Source organism: Myotis nattereri (assembly GCF_964212035.1).
Source record: "Myotis nattereri genome assembly, chromosome: 13".
NCBI classification, from domain to species: Eukaryota; Metazoa; Chordata; class Mammalia; order Chiroptera; family Vespertilionidae; genus Myotis; species Myotis nattereri.
In genome coordinates, this window is record NC_138088.1 from 2,585,096 (window position 1) to 2,600,859 (window position 15,764).

The 15,764-nt window shown below is 56.0% G+C and overlaps 1 protein-coding gene across 1 annotated transcript in view; it reads right to left on the bottom strand.

Moving 5' to 3' along the window:
• Positions 1-15,764, bottom strand: part of GRID1 (glutamate ionotropic receptor delta type subunit 1) — a 589,948-nt gene that overhangs the window by 177,734 nt on the left and 396,450 nt on the right. Inside the window, exon 6 of the mRNA XM_081105443.1 lies at positions 5,947-6,117. Coding sequence (XP_080961569.1) covers positions 5,947-6,117 — 171 coding nt within the window. The remainder of the gene's footprint in view (positions 1-5,946; positions 6,118-15,764) is intronic.

Below are 15,764 nucleotides of genomic sequence, written 5' to 3' on the forward strand. Positions count from 1 at the left end.
ACACACACACACACACACACACACACACGGCAACACCGCCCGCCGCTGCGGCCAGACCAGCACCCGCTGGGACTCCCTCTCTCTCCACATCCCGACTCACAATGAACTGGGTACTCATCAAATGTGAGGATGCAGAGAGGCCTGCGAGGAGAGGAAAACACAGGATGTGACTCAGAAAGCTCCTGGGCCTCCCAGGTCTCCGCTGGGGACACTGCCCACACCGCACTGCCCTGCCCGCTCCCCCCGCCCCTCGCCGAGCCTCCTAAGCAGCGGGGACTCTCCTCCACACTTTCACTATCTCTACAGCCAGCACCAACCACGGCGCACGGCTGGTGCTTAATGTGTGCTTGATGGCTGGGTGTTTGGTGGATGGATGGACGGATGAACAGCTGAATGAGTGTGGGGGGCCAGTGCGCGTGTGTTGGGGGAGGAGCTGGGGAGATGGATGGATGGATGGATGGATGGATGGGAGATCTCCCGATAGGAAGGCACACATGAACGTGGTTCCCAGAAAGAAAATACAGACAGCAGAAAAAAGACCTGTTGCTCCACCTGTGACATGGGAGGGAACCGCCTTCGTTCAAACAACAGTTTGCTTCTCATTTACAGCCACTCAGAGCGCCGTCCTGACCCCATGCGGCTGCTCCACCCCTGCTCCCTGAGCTGCCTCACTGCCTTGCCTCAGAGGACAGGACGCTGACACTGTGGGGCCTGGGCCCCTCCCTGCCCCCCACCTTCGTGTCCTCACGCAGGCGACCCTCGACCCACTGGGCTCACTGGTGGGGATGCAAAGGCCAGAGCGCCACCCTCACGGCCTGCTGTCCGGAGAAGGGAACTTTGGGGGAAGACTCAAGAGCAGGCAGCAGAAAGGCGGCCTCTGGCTGGTCCCCCTCCAGCCGGGACAAGGCAGGGAGCCTCTCCCGGGTGGGTGTGTGGGCAGAGACCAGAGTCCAGGCGGGTCACGCCGTGCCCCTGCACCAGGAGCCATCTGCGAGGAGAGGGCTCCCCTGCCGCTGCAGGGACACCCCTCACTGTTGGTCTTGAGGGGCTAACAGCCCAGCTGGAGCTCTAGGCAACAGGGGGGACGGGCGGGCGGGGCCTGAAGGAGCCCTTGCCTTCCCCTCCATTAGGGAAGGCGCAGCACAGGGCGTATTGGCAAAGGACGGACACGCAGAGCACACGCTGTCACTACCCAAACCCTCAGCCCCGGGCGCTGGCCGTCAGGACACCGCAGCACAAAGCGACAGGCGAGAGTAGACAGAGCAGGCCCAGGTGTGGCAGACAAAAGACCCGGATGCAAAGCAAAGGGCCTGGGCCCCTGTCCAGAAGCCCGAGGGAGCCAAGTCAGAGGAGGCAGAGGCAGAGCTGGAACCAGGAGAGGGGGCGGGGCTTCCCGGGCCTGGGCCTCCCTCCAGGTGGGGCAGAGCTGGGGCTGTGGGAGCCGCTGCGCCTGGTGAGATGAGCACAGGGTCTGGCAGCTTCGGCCCAGCCTGCCCAGGCCGGACGCGGTGCGTGGACACAGCATGTGCTCAATGCACACTGCGCGAGCCACTGAGTCCCACCCTCCCCTTGCTGAGGGCTGAACAAGGAAGACTGCTCTAGCGGACGCTGATGATGACCAAACGTGGGATCCCACAGGCTGTGCGGGCAGCTCCCCCTTCCCGGGGCGGGCAGCGGGCTGACCCCCAGAGATGCCTGCACAGGCAGCTTGTCCCGCAGAGGGTCCCGCTGGGAGGACAAGCTGAGGCCCAGATGTCACAGCTTGAGAAATCCCTCCCGGGCCTGGCCTCTCTGCCGGGGAGCTGCCAGCCCAGCTGTCCAGAGGGGGTGCAGGCTGAGGAGGCGCAGATGGTGGCAGTGGCCAAGGGTGCAGGCACTCTGCTCGCTGCTGGGTCCGGGGGGAGGGTGTGTGGATGGGGAGGGCGGCTGTCCCTACCAGCGGGTTTCTTCTTCCCGATGCACACGTGCCACCTGCAGCCAGAGGGCAACCAGGTGCCCGAGGAGGCCGCCTGTGCGCTGCGCCTGGCAGAGGCCCGCCTGCGCTGCCCTCTCTGGCTGCTCACTGCTCGGGCCGGGTCTTTAGGGTGGAGAAAAGCAGGGACAGTGACCAAGGCCCAGGGCCGGCCCGGGGCTCAGAGCTGCAGAGGGGAGGTCAGCCATGGCAGCCTGAAGCCAGGAGAGCACAGAGGGCCCCGCGATACAGACCGGCGGGCGGCGCGTCAGGAAGGCTTTACTCGGCCGCACGGAGAGTGAGTCCCTCTGTGGAGCCCCTGGACAATCGCAAAATGCAAAAAGGAGAAATTCCAACCCAAAAAATCAACACCACATCAGCCCGAAACCTAATGCAAGGCCCGGCTCCCAACCCCGGCCAGCGCCCGGCATCCGCCTGTCCCCCTCCGGAAACACGTGGGCTGTCACGGGTGCGACGGGACAATATGCCGTGGCCGCCGGGCAGCCCACGCCGCCAGGTACTGCAGGTCTAAACGGGCGCCGCACGCTCCCTCTGTGGGCGGCTGTCCCGGCCATTGGGGATTCCAGGGCTGGTCACCATTTCATCACTGGCCACTGGTGGACTAGCCCAGCCCCGCGCCCACTGGGCAAGGAAAGGGGGTGGGACCCGAGCCGACAGCCCTGCCCGCGCTGCAGCCCTGGCATTTTCCTTCCAGGGACTCCCTCTCCACTAGTAGGAACCCAGCTCCAGTGCGATGCCCTGCCGGAGGCTTCACAGCACAGCCGACCACAGCCCCTCCCCGGGCCTCGCGAACACTCCTGCCCCAGCAGGTCTCCTCAGAGCAGCGTCTGGGGCAGAGCCCAGAGGACAGGAGCATCCCTTCCAGCCTCCTTCACCCCCTCAGCCCAACGCTCAGAGCCCGGGCTCCTGTTACTGCCCCTGAGTGGGTTGTTCTAACCGTGTTCTTGTCTCCTGGGGGAGTCTCACGGCCAGAGGCGGGCAGCGGTTCCTCTGCCTCCTCCACTGTCCTCAGGAGGGGGCGCCAGCTGGGGGACGTGGAGGGATGGCGTGTGCCTGGGAGGAGCCTGCAGCCTCCCGGGCTGCTGGGCGGGATGAGTAAACAAACCCACAAGGACACGGGCAACAGGGCAGAGGTTCCTTAATAATACTGCACTCCTGGGCCCACAAAGAGGCTCTGAGACACTTACCTGGTGTTCGACCCACATTTGCACAGACCCGCCCACCGTCCTAACGGAGGCCTCTGGGGAGCAGGGTCTTGGACGAAGAACTCAGGGGCCCAGCACGGCTCTCCCACGAAGGGCAGCTCTCACTGCTGCGTGCGAGGCTGCGCAGTGGGTGGCAGGGCACTGGGTGCGCACGGTGGGTGGCAGGGCACTGGGTGTGCACATTGGGTGGCAGGGCACTGGGTGTGCACGGTGGGTGGCAGGGCACTGGGTGTGCACGGTGGGTGGCAGGGCACTGGGTGTGCACGGTGGGTGGCAGGGCACTGGGTGTGCACATTGGGTGGCAGGGCACTGGGTGTGCACGGTGGGTGGCAGGGCACTGGGTGTGCACGGTGGGTGGCAGGGCACTGGGTGTGCACGGTGGGTGTGCACGGTGGGTACGCACAGTGGGAGGCACGTGATGCCTGTGAGGGGCAGCCCAGGTGAGAACTGCCCTCCCACCTGCTGTGAGCTCTGGCAGCACGTGCTCAGGAGGCGAGGGGCACTGGATCCCGCAAACCCCGAGGCAGGCCAGCCTCTCCACACGCGGCCCCCCTCCACGTGACACCGCTAGCTTGGCCTCACCCTACACGCTGTCCCTACATCCTCCCATTGACTTTTCATTATGACCCTAAGAGGCAGGTGCGTTCTCACCCATCTACAGAGGAAGAAACCGAAACACAGAAGGAAGAACTGGTGAGTACTGGCGTCCTGGAGCTGGACCCCAGCAATCTGGCGCCCGTGCTGGCGCTGCCACGCGGCAGGGCCTCTGGGTGTCGCTCCTGTCTGCCCTGTGGGGTGCGGGTCTCGGCAGGACAGCGGGAGGTGGGAGGCCCGGTCCCAGGCTGACACTGCACCGGCCACACCTCTGAGCGACCTTGCCCTGTTGGTGTGGTCATTTCAGTGTGGCCTCCACGGGACTCCGCACCAGCCTGCCTGGCAGCCGCGTGCACCGCACCTGCACCCACACCCGCACCCGCACCCGCACCTGCACCTGCACCTGCTGACCCCTGAGATGAGGCAGCGTGTGTTTGCGCCCTGGAAAGAGCCCCCGCTCTGCTCCTCAGCAGAAGTGCAGTGTGAGGAAGCAGGACTGGTGACGAAGCAGGAACTGGGTGAGTGGACGGGGCCAGGGAGGCGGGGGCAAGGCTGGCTTGTGTTTGGAGAAGATGAAGCTCTGCAAGGAGAGGGTCTCCCCAGGTCTGGCTCCATGAGTGAGGGAGTCCCCCTGCTCCTGGCCCTGTGGGGGTGTGGGATGGACAGGCTCACACCCCTGAGCCACATCCCCCACTCCTCTCCCTTCCACCTGGAGAGCAGGCATGAGCACGGAGCTGCGCTGCAGGGCCGGCTGGGCCCTCGCCCTTCCCCACTCCCCAGAACAGCGGAGAGCAGAGTTGACCAGCGGCGTCCAGAACAGACGCTCTTGCCCCAGCAGCTGCCTCTCCCTGGCCCCTGTGCCCAGGGCTCCGAGGCCTTGGTCCTGCCGGGGTGGGGTCCACTCTCCTGGCCAAACCCCAGACATCCTGACGGTCCCGGCGCAGGAACAGGGAGAGGGGATCGCTCCAGGGAAAAATCGGGGTCTGCTGTGTTTCCGTGAGAAAGATTTCGTGTTTACCATCTGTTGGGGCATGTTCTCCCCACCCCCGCACCCCTCACCAAATACCAGATTACAGAACGGATTCGGCGCTTTGGCAAATGACACGTGCCTGGCCCACTCCAGAGACTCTAACCACCCCCCACGTGCCTCTCCTGACAGGCGGTGCCCCCGCCCTGCAGCGGGGCTGATACTCACTGGCAGCCACACCGGCCTCCTGAACCCCTGACCTCCACCCTCATGTCTGGCTGGCTAAAGAGGTGAGAAACCCTAAATGCTGAATGCAAGCATCTCACACACACACACACACACACACACACACACACACACTCCTGGGCGATTCTCACAGCCCGATGGAAGAAGTGCCCTGACGTTACCCACCACATCTCGGTGAAGTTCCCTGGTGCGTGACCCTCTCCATGGACAGTGTCCACAGCACTCCCCCACTGCCCACACCCACAGGAAACCAGCTCTCCTCTCGGACGGGGCACAGCCCACACCTGAGCCCTCGTGGGGGCCGGAGGGAGGAATGGCGGGGGCAGGGAGGGCCCTGCCCAGTGCCCTGGTGGCCCCGCCTCAGCATTCAGCACAGGAGCTGGCCGGTCCCATTGCTCCCCAAGAGCCACGTCATATTATTGACTTCCCAGAGGAGAGCCTAAACCAGGTTCCAAATGAGGACCCCCGGCTCCTTCCCCAGCCCTGCCAGGTGAGCCCCCCCCCCCCAACAAACCACCCGGCTCCTTCCCCAGCCCTGCCAGGTGAGCCCCCCCCCCCAACAAACCACCCAGCTCCTTCCCCAGCCCTGCCAGGTGAGCCCCCCCCAAAAAAACCACCCAGCTCCTTCCCCAGCCCTGCCAGGTGAACCCCCCAACAAACCACCCGGCTCCTTCCCCAGCCCTGCCAGGTGAACCCCCCCCCCCCCCAACAAACCACCCGGCTCCTTCACCGCAGAAGCAGAAGCAGAAGCAAAAGCAGAAGCCGAGGAGCCCAGAGCTCCTGACCCCTCAGCACGTGGCTGAGATACAAGAGGCGCCCGGACTAAAGGGCCTGGGAGCTGACCCCGCAGCTGCTGCCAGTGCTGCTCAGAGACCTGTCCTGCGCCCGCCTCCAGGTCACCAAACAAACCCGTCATTAGAGCTGGCGGGCAGACCGGCCCGGACTCCCGGCACGGCTCTCACCTGCAGCATCTGGAGGTAGCCCTCCTGGGGGTCGCACAGCAGGGAGGAGATGCGGTGGTTGTTCCTCGTGCATTTCTGGTTGTCCTTGGCAGCCGGGAATATCTGTCGGACCACGGTCATCCTGCCCAGGGCGCTGTGGACCAGATCCAGAATCTCCGGGTCACTGATTTCCTGGGGAGACAACCAGACCCACACTTAACATCGCTGGAACTTCCTCTGCCAAAGGCCTATGAGCAGCTGAGCCAAAGGGATGCAAGGGCGGCCCAGGTCAGTCCCTACTGCTTGTTTACAAACAACACTTGCCTGCCCCCAGTGCAAGCAGGCTATTCAGCATCTCCCCGAGGCCCTGGCTCCCTGGGTCAAGCTCAGACTCAGTAGTGTCAGAAGCGCATGGTGTCGGCTGCCCTCCCGGTTTCTGCTGGGAGTCAGCGACCTGATCTAGGCAAGCACAGCTGGCAGTTGGCTCCCTCTGACACCACTGACCAAAATGCAACAAGGCACCTCTTATCCTATCTAATAAAAGAGTGATATGCAAATTGACCATCACTCCAACACACAAGATGGCCACCCCCATGTGGACACAGATGGCCAGCAGGGGAGGGCAGTTGTGGGTGATCAGGCCTTCAGGGGAGGGCAGTTAGGGGCAATCGGGCCAGCAGGGGAGTGGTTAGGGGCACTCAGGCAGGCAGGTAGGCAGGCAAGCAGTTGGGAACCAGCAGTCCTGGATTGTGAGAGGGGTCCCAGATTGGAGAGGGTACAGTTTGGGCTGAGGGACACACACACACACACACACACCCCGCCCCATGCATGAATTTCGTGCACCAGGACTTTAGTTTGTTAATAATTGGATTCTTTTTTTAAAAGATTTGCATACAAATTTTGAAAATATATCCATGCATTCATTCACAGCATGAAATCTACCCCATATCTCCTGCAGGTTTGTTCTGTGCTCAGTAATGGGGATATCTCTGTGAGCAAGTCAGGCCTCACCCCATTCAGTGATGGCCAAGGTCATCCCAGGATGAACTATGCAGGGGACACAGTAAGGAAATAGAGAGGCAAGGGAACCCCTAGTTCCAGGTGAGCATGCTGAGCCCTGATGTATTTCCTCTCATGTGGTGCTAACAACAGCCCAGGTGCTCACAACCACTTAGGTGCTCACAACAGCCCAATGCTCACAACCCAGTGCTCACAATAGCCCAGTGCTCACAACAGCCCTGGTGCTCACAATAGCCCGGTGCTCACAATAGCCCGGTGCTCACAACAGCCCAGGTGCTCATAATAGCCCAGTGCTCACAACAGCCCAGTGCTCACAACAGCTCACAATAGCCCAGTGCTCACAACTGCCCAGTGCTCACAATCCCCAGTGCTCACAACAGCCCTGGTGCTCACAATCCCCAGTGCTCACAACAGCCCTGGTGCTCACAATAGCCCAGTGCTCGCAACTGCCCAGGTGCTCATAATAGCCCAGTGCTCACAACAGCCCAGTTCTCACAATCCCCAGTGCTCACAACAGCCCAGGATTCCCCAGGCAGAGCCGATTACTATCCTGTTGACAGGGAGCACCATGGAGCGCAGAGATAGCAAGGGAGCCTCCACAGGGAGCTCTTCCCAAGTAGGCTTCTGTGAGGAGTCAGCACTGGAGCAGAGCCTGAAGGATGAGCTTGTTAAGCTAAGTGCTTGCATGTAGGAAGGGGGGAGGGGCAGTGCCCAGCTGAGTTGGTGTCAGTGCTGCTGAAGATGGGGAGACTGCACCATGGCAGCTGCACCAGCTCCTGTGAGGGCACCTGCTCCTGTGAGTGGGCACCTGCTCCTGTGAGTGGGCACCAGCTCCTGTGAGTGGGCACCTGCTCCTGTGAGTGGGCACCAGCTCCCGTGAGTGGGCACCTGCTCCCGTGAGTGGGCATCTGCTCCCGTGACTGGGCACCAGCTCCTGTGAGTGGGCACCAGCTACTGTGAGTGGGCACCTGCTCCTGTGAGCGCACCAGCTCCTGTGAGCGCACCAGCTCCTGTGAGCGCACCTGCTCCTGTGAGTGGGCACCTGCTCCTGTGAGTGGCCCCAGCTCCTGTGATTGGGCACCAGCTCCTGTGAGTGCACCTGCTCCTGTGAGTGGGTACCTGCTCCTGTGAGTGGGCACCTGCTCCTGTGAGTGGGCACCTGCTCCCGTGACTGGGCACCTGCCAGGACAGTAGCAGGGCTGTGAGACGCCACAGGTCCCAGGACCTGGGGCGGGGGCGGGGGGGGGGGGCGCAGACAGGCAGAAAGGAGGGTGACGGGAGGCAGCCTGGAGCAGAGTCCAGGCCGGCTCGGGATGGGGGTCCGAGCCAGCGGAAACGCCCACCCTGACGATGATGAGGAGCCTTGAAAGGTTTTAGACACAAACACGCCACCATCAGGTCTACATTTCTAAAAGCCTCTGGCAGCTGTAAGGAGGGAGAATTCCACAGGCAGAAACGTGCTCATGGGAGGGCCCCAGGGACTACAGACAGGAAACCCGCGCGGCCAGGGTCTGGGCAGTGGGAGCTCCGGCCGAGGAAGCCCCGGCTGCCAGCCAGGCCCTTCGCTGTGCAGAGCCACCAGCCACCCTCTAGGCAGCTGGCAGTCCTCAGGCTTGCAGACAGTGAGACGGCAGACGTGGAGCTCACGGCGTCAGCAATTAGTGATGGTTGTTTCTGTCGCTTGAAGGTTTAGGGTAAGATGGCAAACAGTGTATTTCAGGGACTGTCTCAAAACCTGACAGGAGTGCCAAGACTGCCCAGCTGAAGCCCAGGCCGGGGCAGGGAGAAATTAAGAGGTTCAGCCTCTCAGAATGATCAATGGTTCCCGGTATGCTGAGTTGCAGTAATCTCCAAAGACCTGAAGTGCTGTTACATATTGCATCTGGGTTGAAACCACTGACCTATGCACTTATGACAAAGCCTGCTTTAAGGGAAGATGATCTTGTTGGACCAGGACCAACTGACAATCAAAGGTAGGGACATAGCAATGCGCTCTGGTCCCAGGACCAGGAGGCAAGGGGTTCCGGGCCAGTGGGTTCAAGAACCAGCACTGACAACAGGACAGGTGGTGTATAATAGTGGCGGGCTAGGATAGTGGGGGACCAGGATAGTGGGGGACTAGGATAATGGGGAACCAGGGTAGTGGGGGGCCAGGATAGTGGGGGACTATGATACTAGGGGACCAGGATAGTGGGGAACCAGGATAATGGGGGACTAGGATACTGGGGGACCAGGGTAGTAGGGAACCAGGATAGTGGAGGACTAGGATACTAGGGGACCAGGGTAGCGGGGAACCAGGATAGTGGGGAACCAGGATAGTGGGGGACCAGGGTATCAGGGAACCAGGATAGTGGGGAACCAGGATAGTGGGGGACCAGGATAGTGGGGGACCAGGGTAGCGGGGAACCAGGATAGTGGGGAACCAGGATAGTGGGGGACTAGGATAGCTGGAGACCAGGATAGTGGGGGACTAGGGTAGTGGGGGACTAGGATAGTAGGGGACTAGGATATTGGGGAACCAGGATAGTAGGGGACTAGGATAGTAGGGGACTAGGATAGTGGGGATCCAGGATAGTGGGGATCCAGGATAGTGGTGGACTAGGATAGTGGGGGACTAGGATAGTGGGGATCCAGGATAGTGGGTATCCAGGATAGTGGGGGAATAGGATAGTAGGGGAGTAGGATAGTGGGGGACTAGGATAGTGGGGGACTAGGATAGTGGGGCCAGGGGCATCACTTTCTAGCAGTAGGAGGACTTCGAACCCAAGCAGTGAGTGGAGACAGAATATAGAGGACCTGGGGAGGGAATTTTTTGTCTAGAAAAGGACAGGAGGCCAGGAAGAACATAATTTGAATTATGCATGAGGTTAATCAGACCTGAGCATCTTGGAGAGGAAATGGGGATGTCGCATACCATCTATTAGGCCCCCTCTCCCCCTGTGCCTTCCCTCTGGTAACCACCATGCTGTTGTCTGTGTCTCCGTTTCCGTTTGCATATCAGTAAAACCATATGGCTCTGAGCTTTTCCTGGCGGGCATACTTCACTCAGCGCCATGTTCTCACGGCGCATCCATGGTGCAGCAAACGGCAGTACATCCTTCCTCATGGCTGAGTGAATTCCATGTGTGTGTGGACCACGTCTCCACCCAGGCCTCTATCGCAGGGCACTTTGGTTGTCTTCAGGTCTCGGCCACCATGAATAATGCTGCAGTGAATGTAGGGGTGCATATCTTTGAGGAAAATGTTTCTAGTTTTTGGGTGCTTAGAAGAGAGGTTGCTAGGTCATATGGTAACTTTATTTTTAATTTTTTTTAAACTACCACTGTTTCCCATAGTGGCTGTACCAGTTTGCATTCCCACCAGCAGTGAATGAAGGTTCCCTTTTCTCCACAACCTTTCCAACACTTGTCTTGTTGATAATGGCCATTCTGGCAGGTGTGAGGTGGTGTCTCATTGTAGTTTGGATTTGCATTTCCCTAACTGCTGGTGAGGTTGAGCATCTTTTCATATCTTTTGGCCATTTGTACGTCTTCTTGGGAGAGGTGTCTGTTCAGGTCCTCTGCCCACTTTTTTATTGGATTTTGTTTGTTTCGTGTTGAGTTGTATGAGTGGAATCTTTAGGGTTTTCTATACCCAGAATCATGCCATCTTCAAAAAGTGACAGTTTTAGTTCTTTGTTCCTGATTTGGATCCTTTTATTTCCTTCTCTTGGCTGATTGCTCTGACTATGACTTCCAGCACTGTGTTGAGTGAGAGTGGCAAGACTGACCATCCTTCTCTTGTTCCTGATCTTAGAGGAAAAGCTTTCAGTTTTTCACTATTGAGTATGATATTAGCTGAGGGTTTATCTTATACTAGAGGCCCAATGCATGAAATTCGTGCAAGGGCCCAGCCCTCACAGCCCCAGCTTCATTCAGGTCATCTGGAAGGACATCCAGAAGGTCGTTCAGCTGTCCAGGCTAATTAGCATATTATGTTTTATTATTATAGATTATTATAGATGGCCTTCATTATGTTGACATACTTTCCTCCCATTTTACTGTTTTAATCATGAATGGATGTTGCATGTCATCAAATTCTTTTGCATCTACTGATAAGTTCAGATAATTTTTATCCTTCCTTTTGTTAATGCAATGTGGTATATTACACTGATTGATTTGCATTTGTTGAACCATCCTTATGCCCCTGAATGAACCCCACTAGATCGTGATGCATTATTTTTTGGATGTACTGTTGTATTCAATTTGCTAGTATTTTGTTTAGGATTTTTGCATCTGTGTTCATCAGGGATATTGGTCTGTAGTTGTGTGTGTGTGTGTGTGTGTGTGTGTGTGTGTGTGTGTGTGTGTGTGAGATCCCTGCCAGGTTCTGGTATCAGGGTTGTATTGGCCTCGTAGAATGTGTTAGGAATTATTGCCTCTTCATTTTTTGGGAAGAGTTTGAGAAGGATGGTTTTAAATCTTCTTTGAACATTTGGTAGAATTCACTGGTGAAGCCATCTGGTCCTGGACTTTTATTTTTTGGGAGGTTTTTGATGATTGTCTCCATTTCCTCACTGCTGATCGGTGTACTTAGATTTTCCATTTTTTCATGATTCAGTCTAGGAAGGTTGTATATTTCTAGGAGCTCATCCATTTTTCTAGGTTATTGAATTTGGTGACATATGCACTTTCATAGTATTCTAGTATGATCCTTTGTATATCTGTGATATCTGTGGTAATCTCTCCTCTTTCATTCCTAATTCTGTTTATATGGGTTTTTCTCTTTTTTCCTTAGTGAGTCTAGCCAGGAGATTGTCAATGTTGTTAATCTTTTCAAAGAACCAGCTTTATGCAGTTCTTCTATTAAATCTCTCCTGCGTCCTCAGCTTCCCAGAGGGAACGTCAGTGGCCTGAGCCCTCCCTCCGCACTCCACACAGGACCCAGGGGATCTGTGGGAGCCCGACTTGCAGGGCACAGGGCACCTTCTGGTAAGGGTGGCCACCACTTCCCTGGCTGGCAGCCTGGGCAGCACCTGGGCTGTGTGAGCCGGGCAGTCATGACATAAACAAGGAGCTCAGCCCTCCCCTGCTGCCTGGTCTCCAGACTGTGCCTTCGTCCTGCTGCCCACCCAGCACTCCCTGAGAGCTGGCACAGCTCCCAGCCCAACCGCTGCCACCTGCCTTCTGCAGTGAGACCTGCTGGGTCTCTGGGGTCTTCCTGTCCTGGGCCCCATCCTCATGCACTCACTCTGGGTCGAAGCACATGCCCCTGCCCCCAGGGACTCCAGCTGATTCTTAGCATCTGGTACAGAGACGGCTGCACTCAGCACCTGAGAGCCCTCGAAGCAACTCCCAGATCCCTTGTGGGCAATGCAAAGGGTCCCCTCCTCGCCGATGGGTGGTCCTCCGCTTTGGAAAATTCCAAACCTTGCCATCAGTCAGTTCCAGCAGCTCCATGCCAGGCCTGCTCCAGTCCTGTTGGTCTCACGGGTCCCCGGCACCACAGCAGTGCAGGCAGCCACCGGCCACTCCCTGCTCACTCCTGCCAGGCAGTACCTCCGGGCAGTGCACCAGGTCTGCCTCTGGGCCACCCTGAGTTCCTAAGGGTGAGGGGCATCCAGCAGCCGATCCACACCACCCACTTGGGAGCGAGCGCGCTGTGTCCCAGGTGCACGTTCCTCCCAAATGGTGCTGTGGGTGAGCAGGAGAGAGTGTGCACCCTGTGACCGCCACCGACACGGGAGCCAGCAAGGCCGTGGAGACCCAGGCGCATGCCGTACCCAGACACGCCCTGGAGGCCACAGGCTCCAAATCATCTTGCTTCTTTTATTACCTTTTAAGTTTATATTTTACAACATACTGAACTCGCAAATATTACACACATTAAGGTATGAGATAAAATGGTATGCGCGTGCCTTCCATCCAGCTGAGAAAGAGCCTGCATCAGGGGCAGATGCCTCCTCCCAAGGGCTCCCCCTCCTCCTCATCAGGAGCCCGCCTTTGTCACGTTATGACCATGGATGTCAGCCCAATCATGTGTGGCGTGCACACCTTGTGAGCTTCAGGCAGCTACAGTCTGCGCCTGCCGCCTGCCGCTGCCCGAGCTCGTGGCTCTGTGTCAGGACCACCTGGGAACATAAAGTCGCAGAAGTCACCCTGTCCCTGTCAACACGCAGGCCTCCGGGCTCCCCGCCAGCCCCCGACAACCCAACGCTCACCCACGTGTAGCGCCCACTGGCCTAGCCTTCCGGTTCTGCGATGTACTCCTGTGAGGGTCGCGCTCCAGGTACTAAGGTACAAGTGCACCGTGTGACCGACCGCCGACCGTGCCACCCTTCGTTGGCTCCATCGCTGATGACCGTGTAAATGTTTTCGTTTGGTTGCTGTTATGAACAAGGCTTCTGTGTTCATTTTCTTGTGTGTGCATCTTAGTGCACTTGCAGGAGAATTTCTCTCGGGAGCACACCCAGAAAGGAACCCCTTCAGAGAATGTGAACATATTCTAGGTTCCTAGGTGATCCCAAACTTCCATAGTGACTGCCAGTTTATACTCGCGTGGTAGAGAGCGCCTGCCCGCCTCCGCGCCTGGACGGACAGTGCACGCTTCCTAGGCTTGTCCATCTGCTGAGCATGAGCTGGCACATCGTTGGATTTCAATTCCACTTCCCTAATTCTCAGCAGGGCTAAACCTCTCACACACGTACGAATCGCTTGTGCTCCCTTTCCTGTGTCTGTATTTTTGTCCAGTTTCTATCAGTTGGGTCTCTTGCATACCAATTTGATGGACTTTTTAAAAAACCTGGATACTAAGTCTTTGTCACATGTCTTCTCCAGCTTCTAGAATGTTTTGCAGAACTAGCCTATACCAGTACACTCATCTATACTGCTGTTTCCTTGGTAGAATTATTTTTATTACTAATTAAATTTCTTATCTCATAAGGATTTTCTTTGCTTTTCCTTCTTTGTCCCGAATCATGTTTAGTCTGAAAGTTCAGCCACGTTCTCCAAGCGTCCCTGTTGAGGGCCTTGCCTCGCTCACGCCCCTGTGCCTGCTCTGGTGCGTGGGGAGCTTGTGCCGCATCCATTTCTAACAACAGTGCCGGTGCCCTCGCTCTTATATTGATGCTAGAACGTGTCTATTTTATACATCTTTTTAAAAAATAAGTTTTGTCTTAACTGATACTGGCATGTGCTGGTTTTCTATTTCATTCATTTCTACCATTATCTTTCGTATTTTTATACTTTTTTGGATTTATTAAGTGGTTATTTTCCCATTTTAAGTATGAATCTTAGCTGATGAATCATACCTTTTGTCTTTCTGATGAAGTATTTAAGATAATAAATCTACACCACTATTGCCTTAGCTACGTCCACCATTCTGGTTCACTTTTTACCCATGATTGATTTACTATGGATTTTTTAAACATTTTCAAACCTGAGGTATTTTCCTTCGTCACCTCCCTAGTGATTGCTATCGTAAGGGCACTGTGGCGAGAATGTGTGTGCTGGGCAGCCACGGCCTGCATGTGGCTGGTGTGCAGGCACCTCTCATGTTCATTCATGTCCACTTGCTGGTTCTGTGGTCTATTTTTAGGTCCATTATGTCAAGAATTTGTCTATTTCTGCTTGTGTTCAGCCGTATATTTTCAAAAATTCAAAAAACACATCCTAAGGTTGTTGTTAGTCACACACAGGTGTGGCAGTGAGACTCTGCTGAACTGAATGTTTACCTTTAGTTGTATATCCTCTTTATTCTAGTAACTCATCTTGCCCTGTAGTCCATTGTGTCTGGTATCTGTCCAGTTACGCTAGTTTTATTTGGGTATCTTCCTTCTCTATTGCTTTCCATCTCTTCATTGGCAATCTTTCTCTATTTCACATTTTATTTGGGAATCCTGTAAAAAATTATAGCAGCCGCAGCTGGTTTGGCTCAGCGGAGAGAGCGTCGGCCTGCAGACTGAAGGGTCCCGGGTCCGATTCCAGTCTTTGGTTCTGAGTGTCTCACCATAAGGTGCCTAGGGATGAATGTTTACATTTTTATTCTGCTCCTGACCTTGGGCCTCTCACATCTGACATGCTTTTTTCACCAATCCTAGAGAATTCTGAACCACACTATCGTTTAACAATGTTTCTTCCCCCGTTATCACCTACTTTCCTCTGGAAATCCAGTGGACAGCACATCACGTCTCATTGCTCTCCCACATGCCAGCCTCCCTTTCACATCTCCCATCTCCTGTCTCCAGGCTGCATTCCAAAGAATCTCTTCATATTCTCCAGTTCATTAATTCTCTCTCTATATGTGTCCACACTGATGTTTATTCTTAACTTCAATTATTAGGTTTTTAATTTCCTGAAGCTGTTTTTTTTCTTTCTTAATTCTGCTTCGTTTTAGTGTCTTTTATTCCTTGATCATATTTCTAAGCATCTTTTTATGTCCTAAACATATCAAAGCCCAGTCGCTAACATTCTATGTCAGCTCACCTGCTAACTGAAGTCACTTCAAATCTGGGTGAACTGCCCTCTTTGCCTGGATCTCCCTCAGGGCGGCTTGTGTCTTTCTTTCCTCCCTTCCTTCCTTCCTTCCTTCCTTCCTTCCTTCCTTCCTTCCTTCCTTCGTTCCTCGTTCCTTCCTCCCTCCCTCCCTCCTTCCTTCCTCTCTTTCTTTCTCTCATGTATGCAATCTTATTTTCCTTAGAATTTTCTGATAAATTCCTTGAAGTCTGACTGGAATTACCATTACTTCAGAGAATATTTATGTTTACTTCTACCACCCATGCAGGAGCACTGCCAATCGGTAACCACGTAGCTTAATATTCAATTCTAGAGGCCGGTACACGG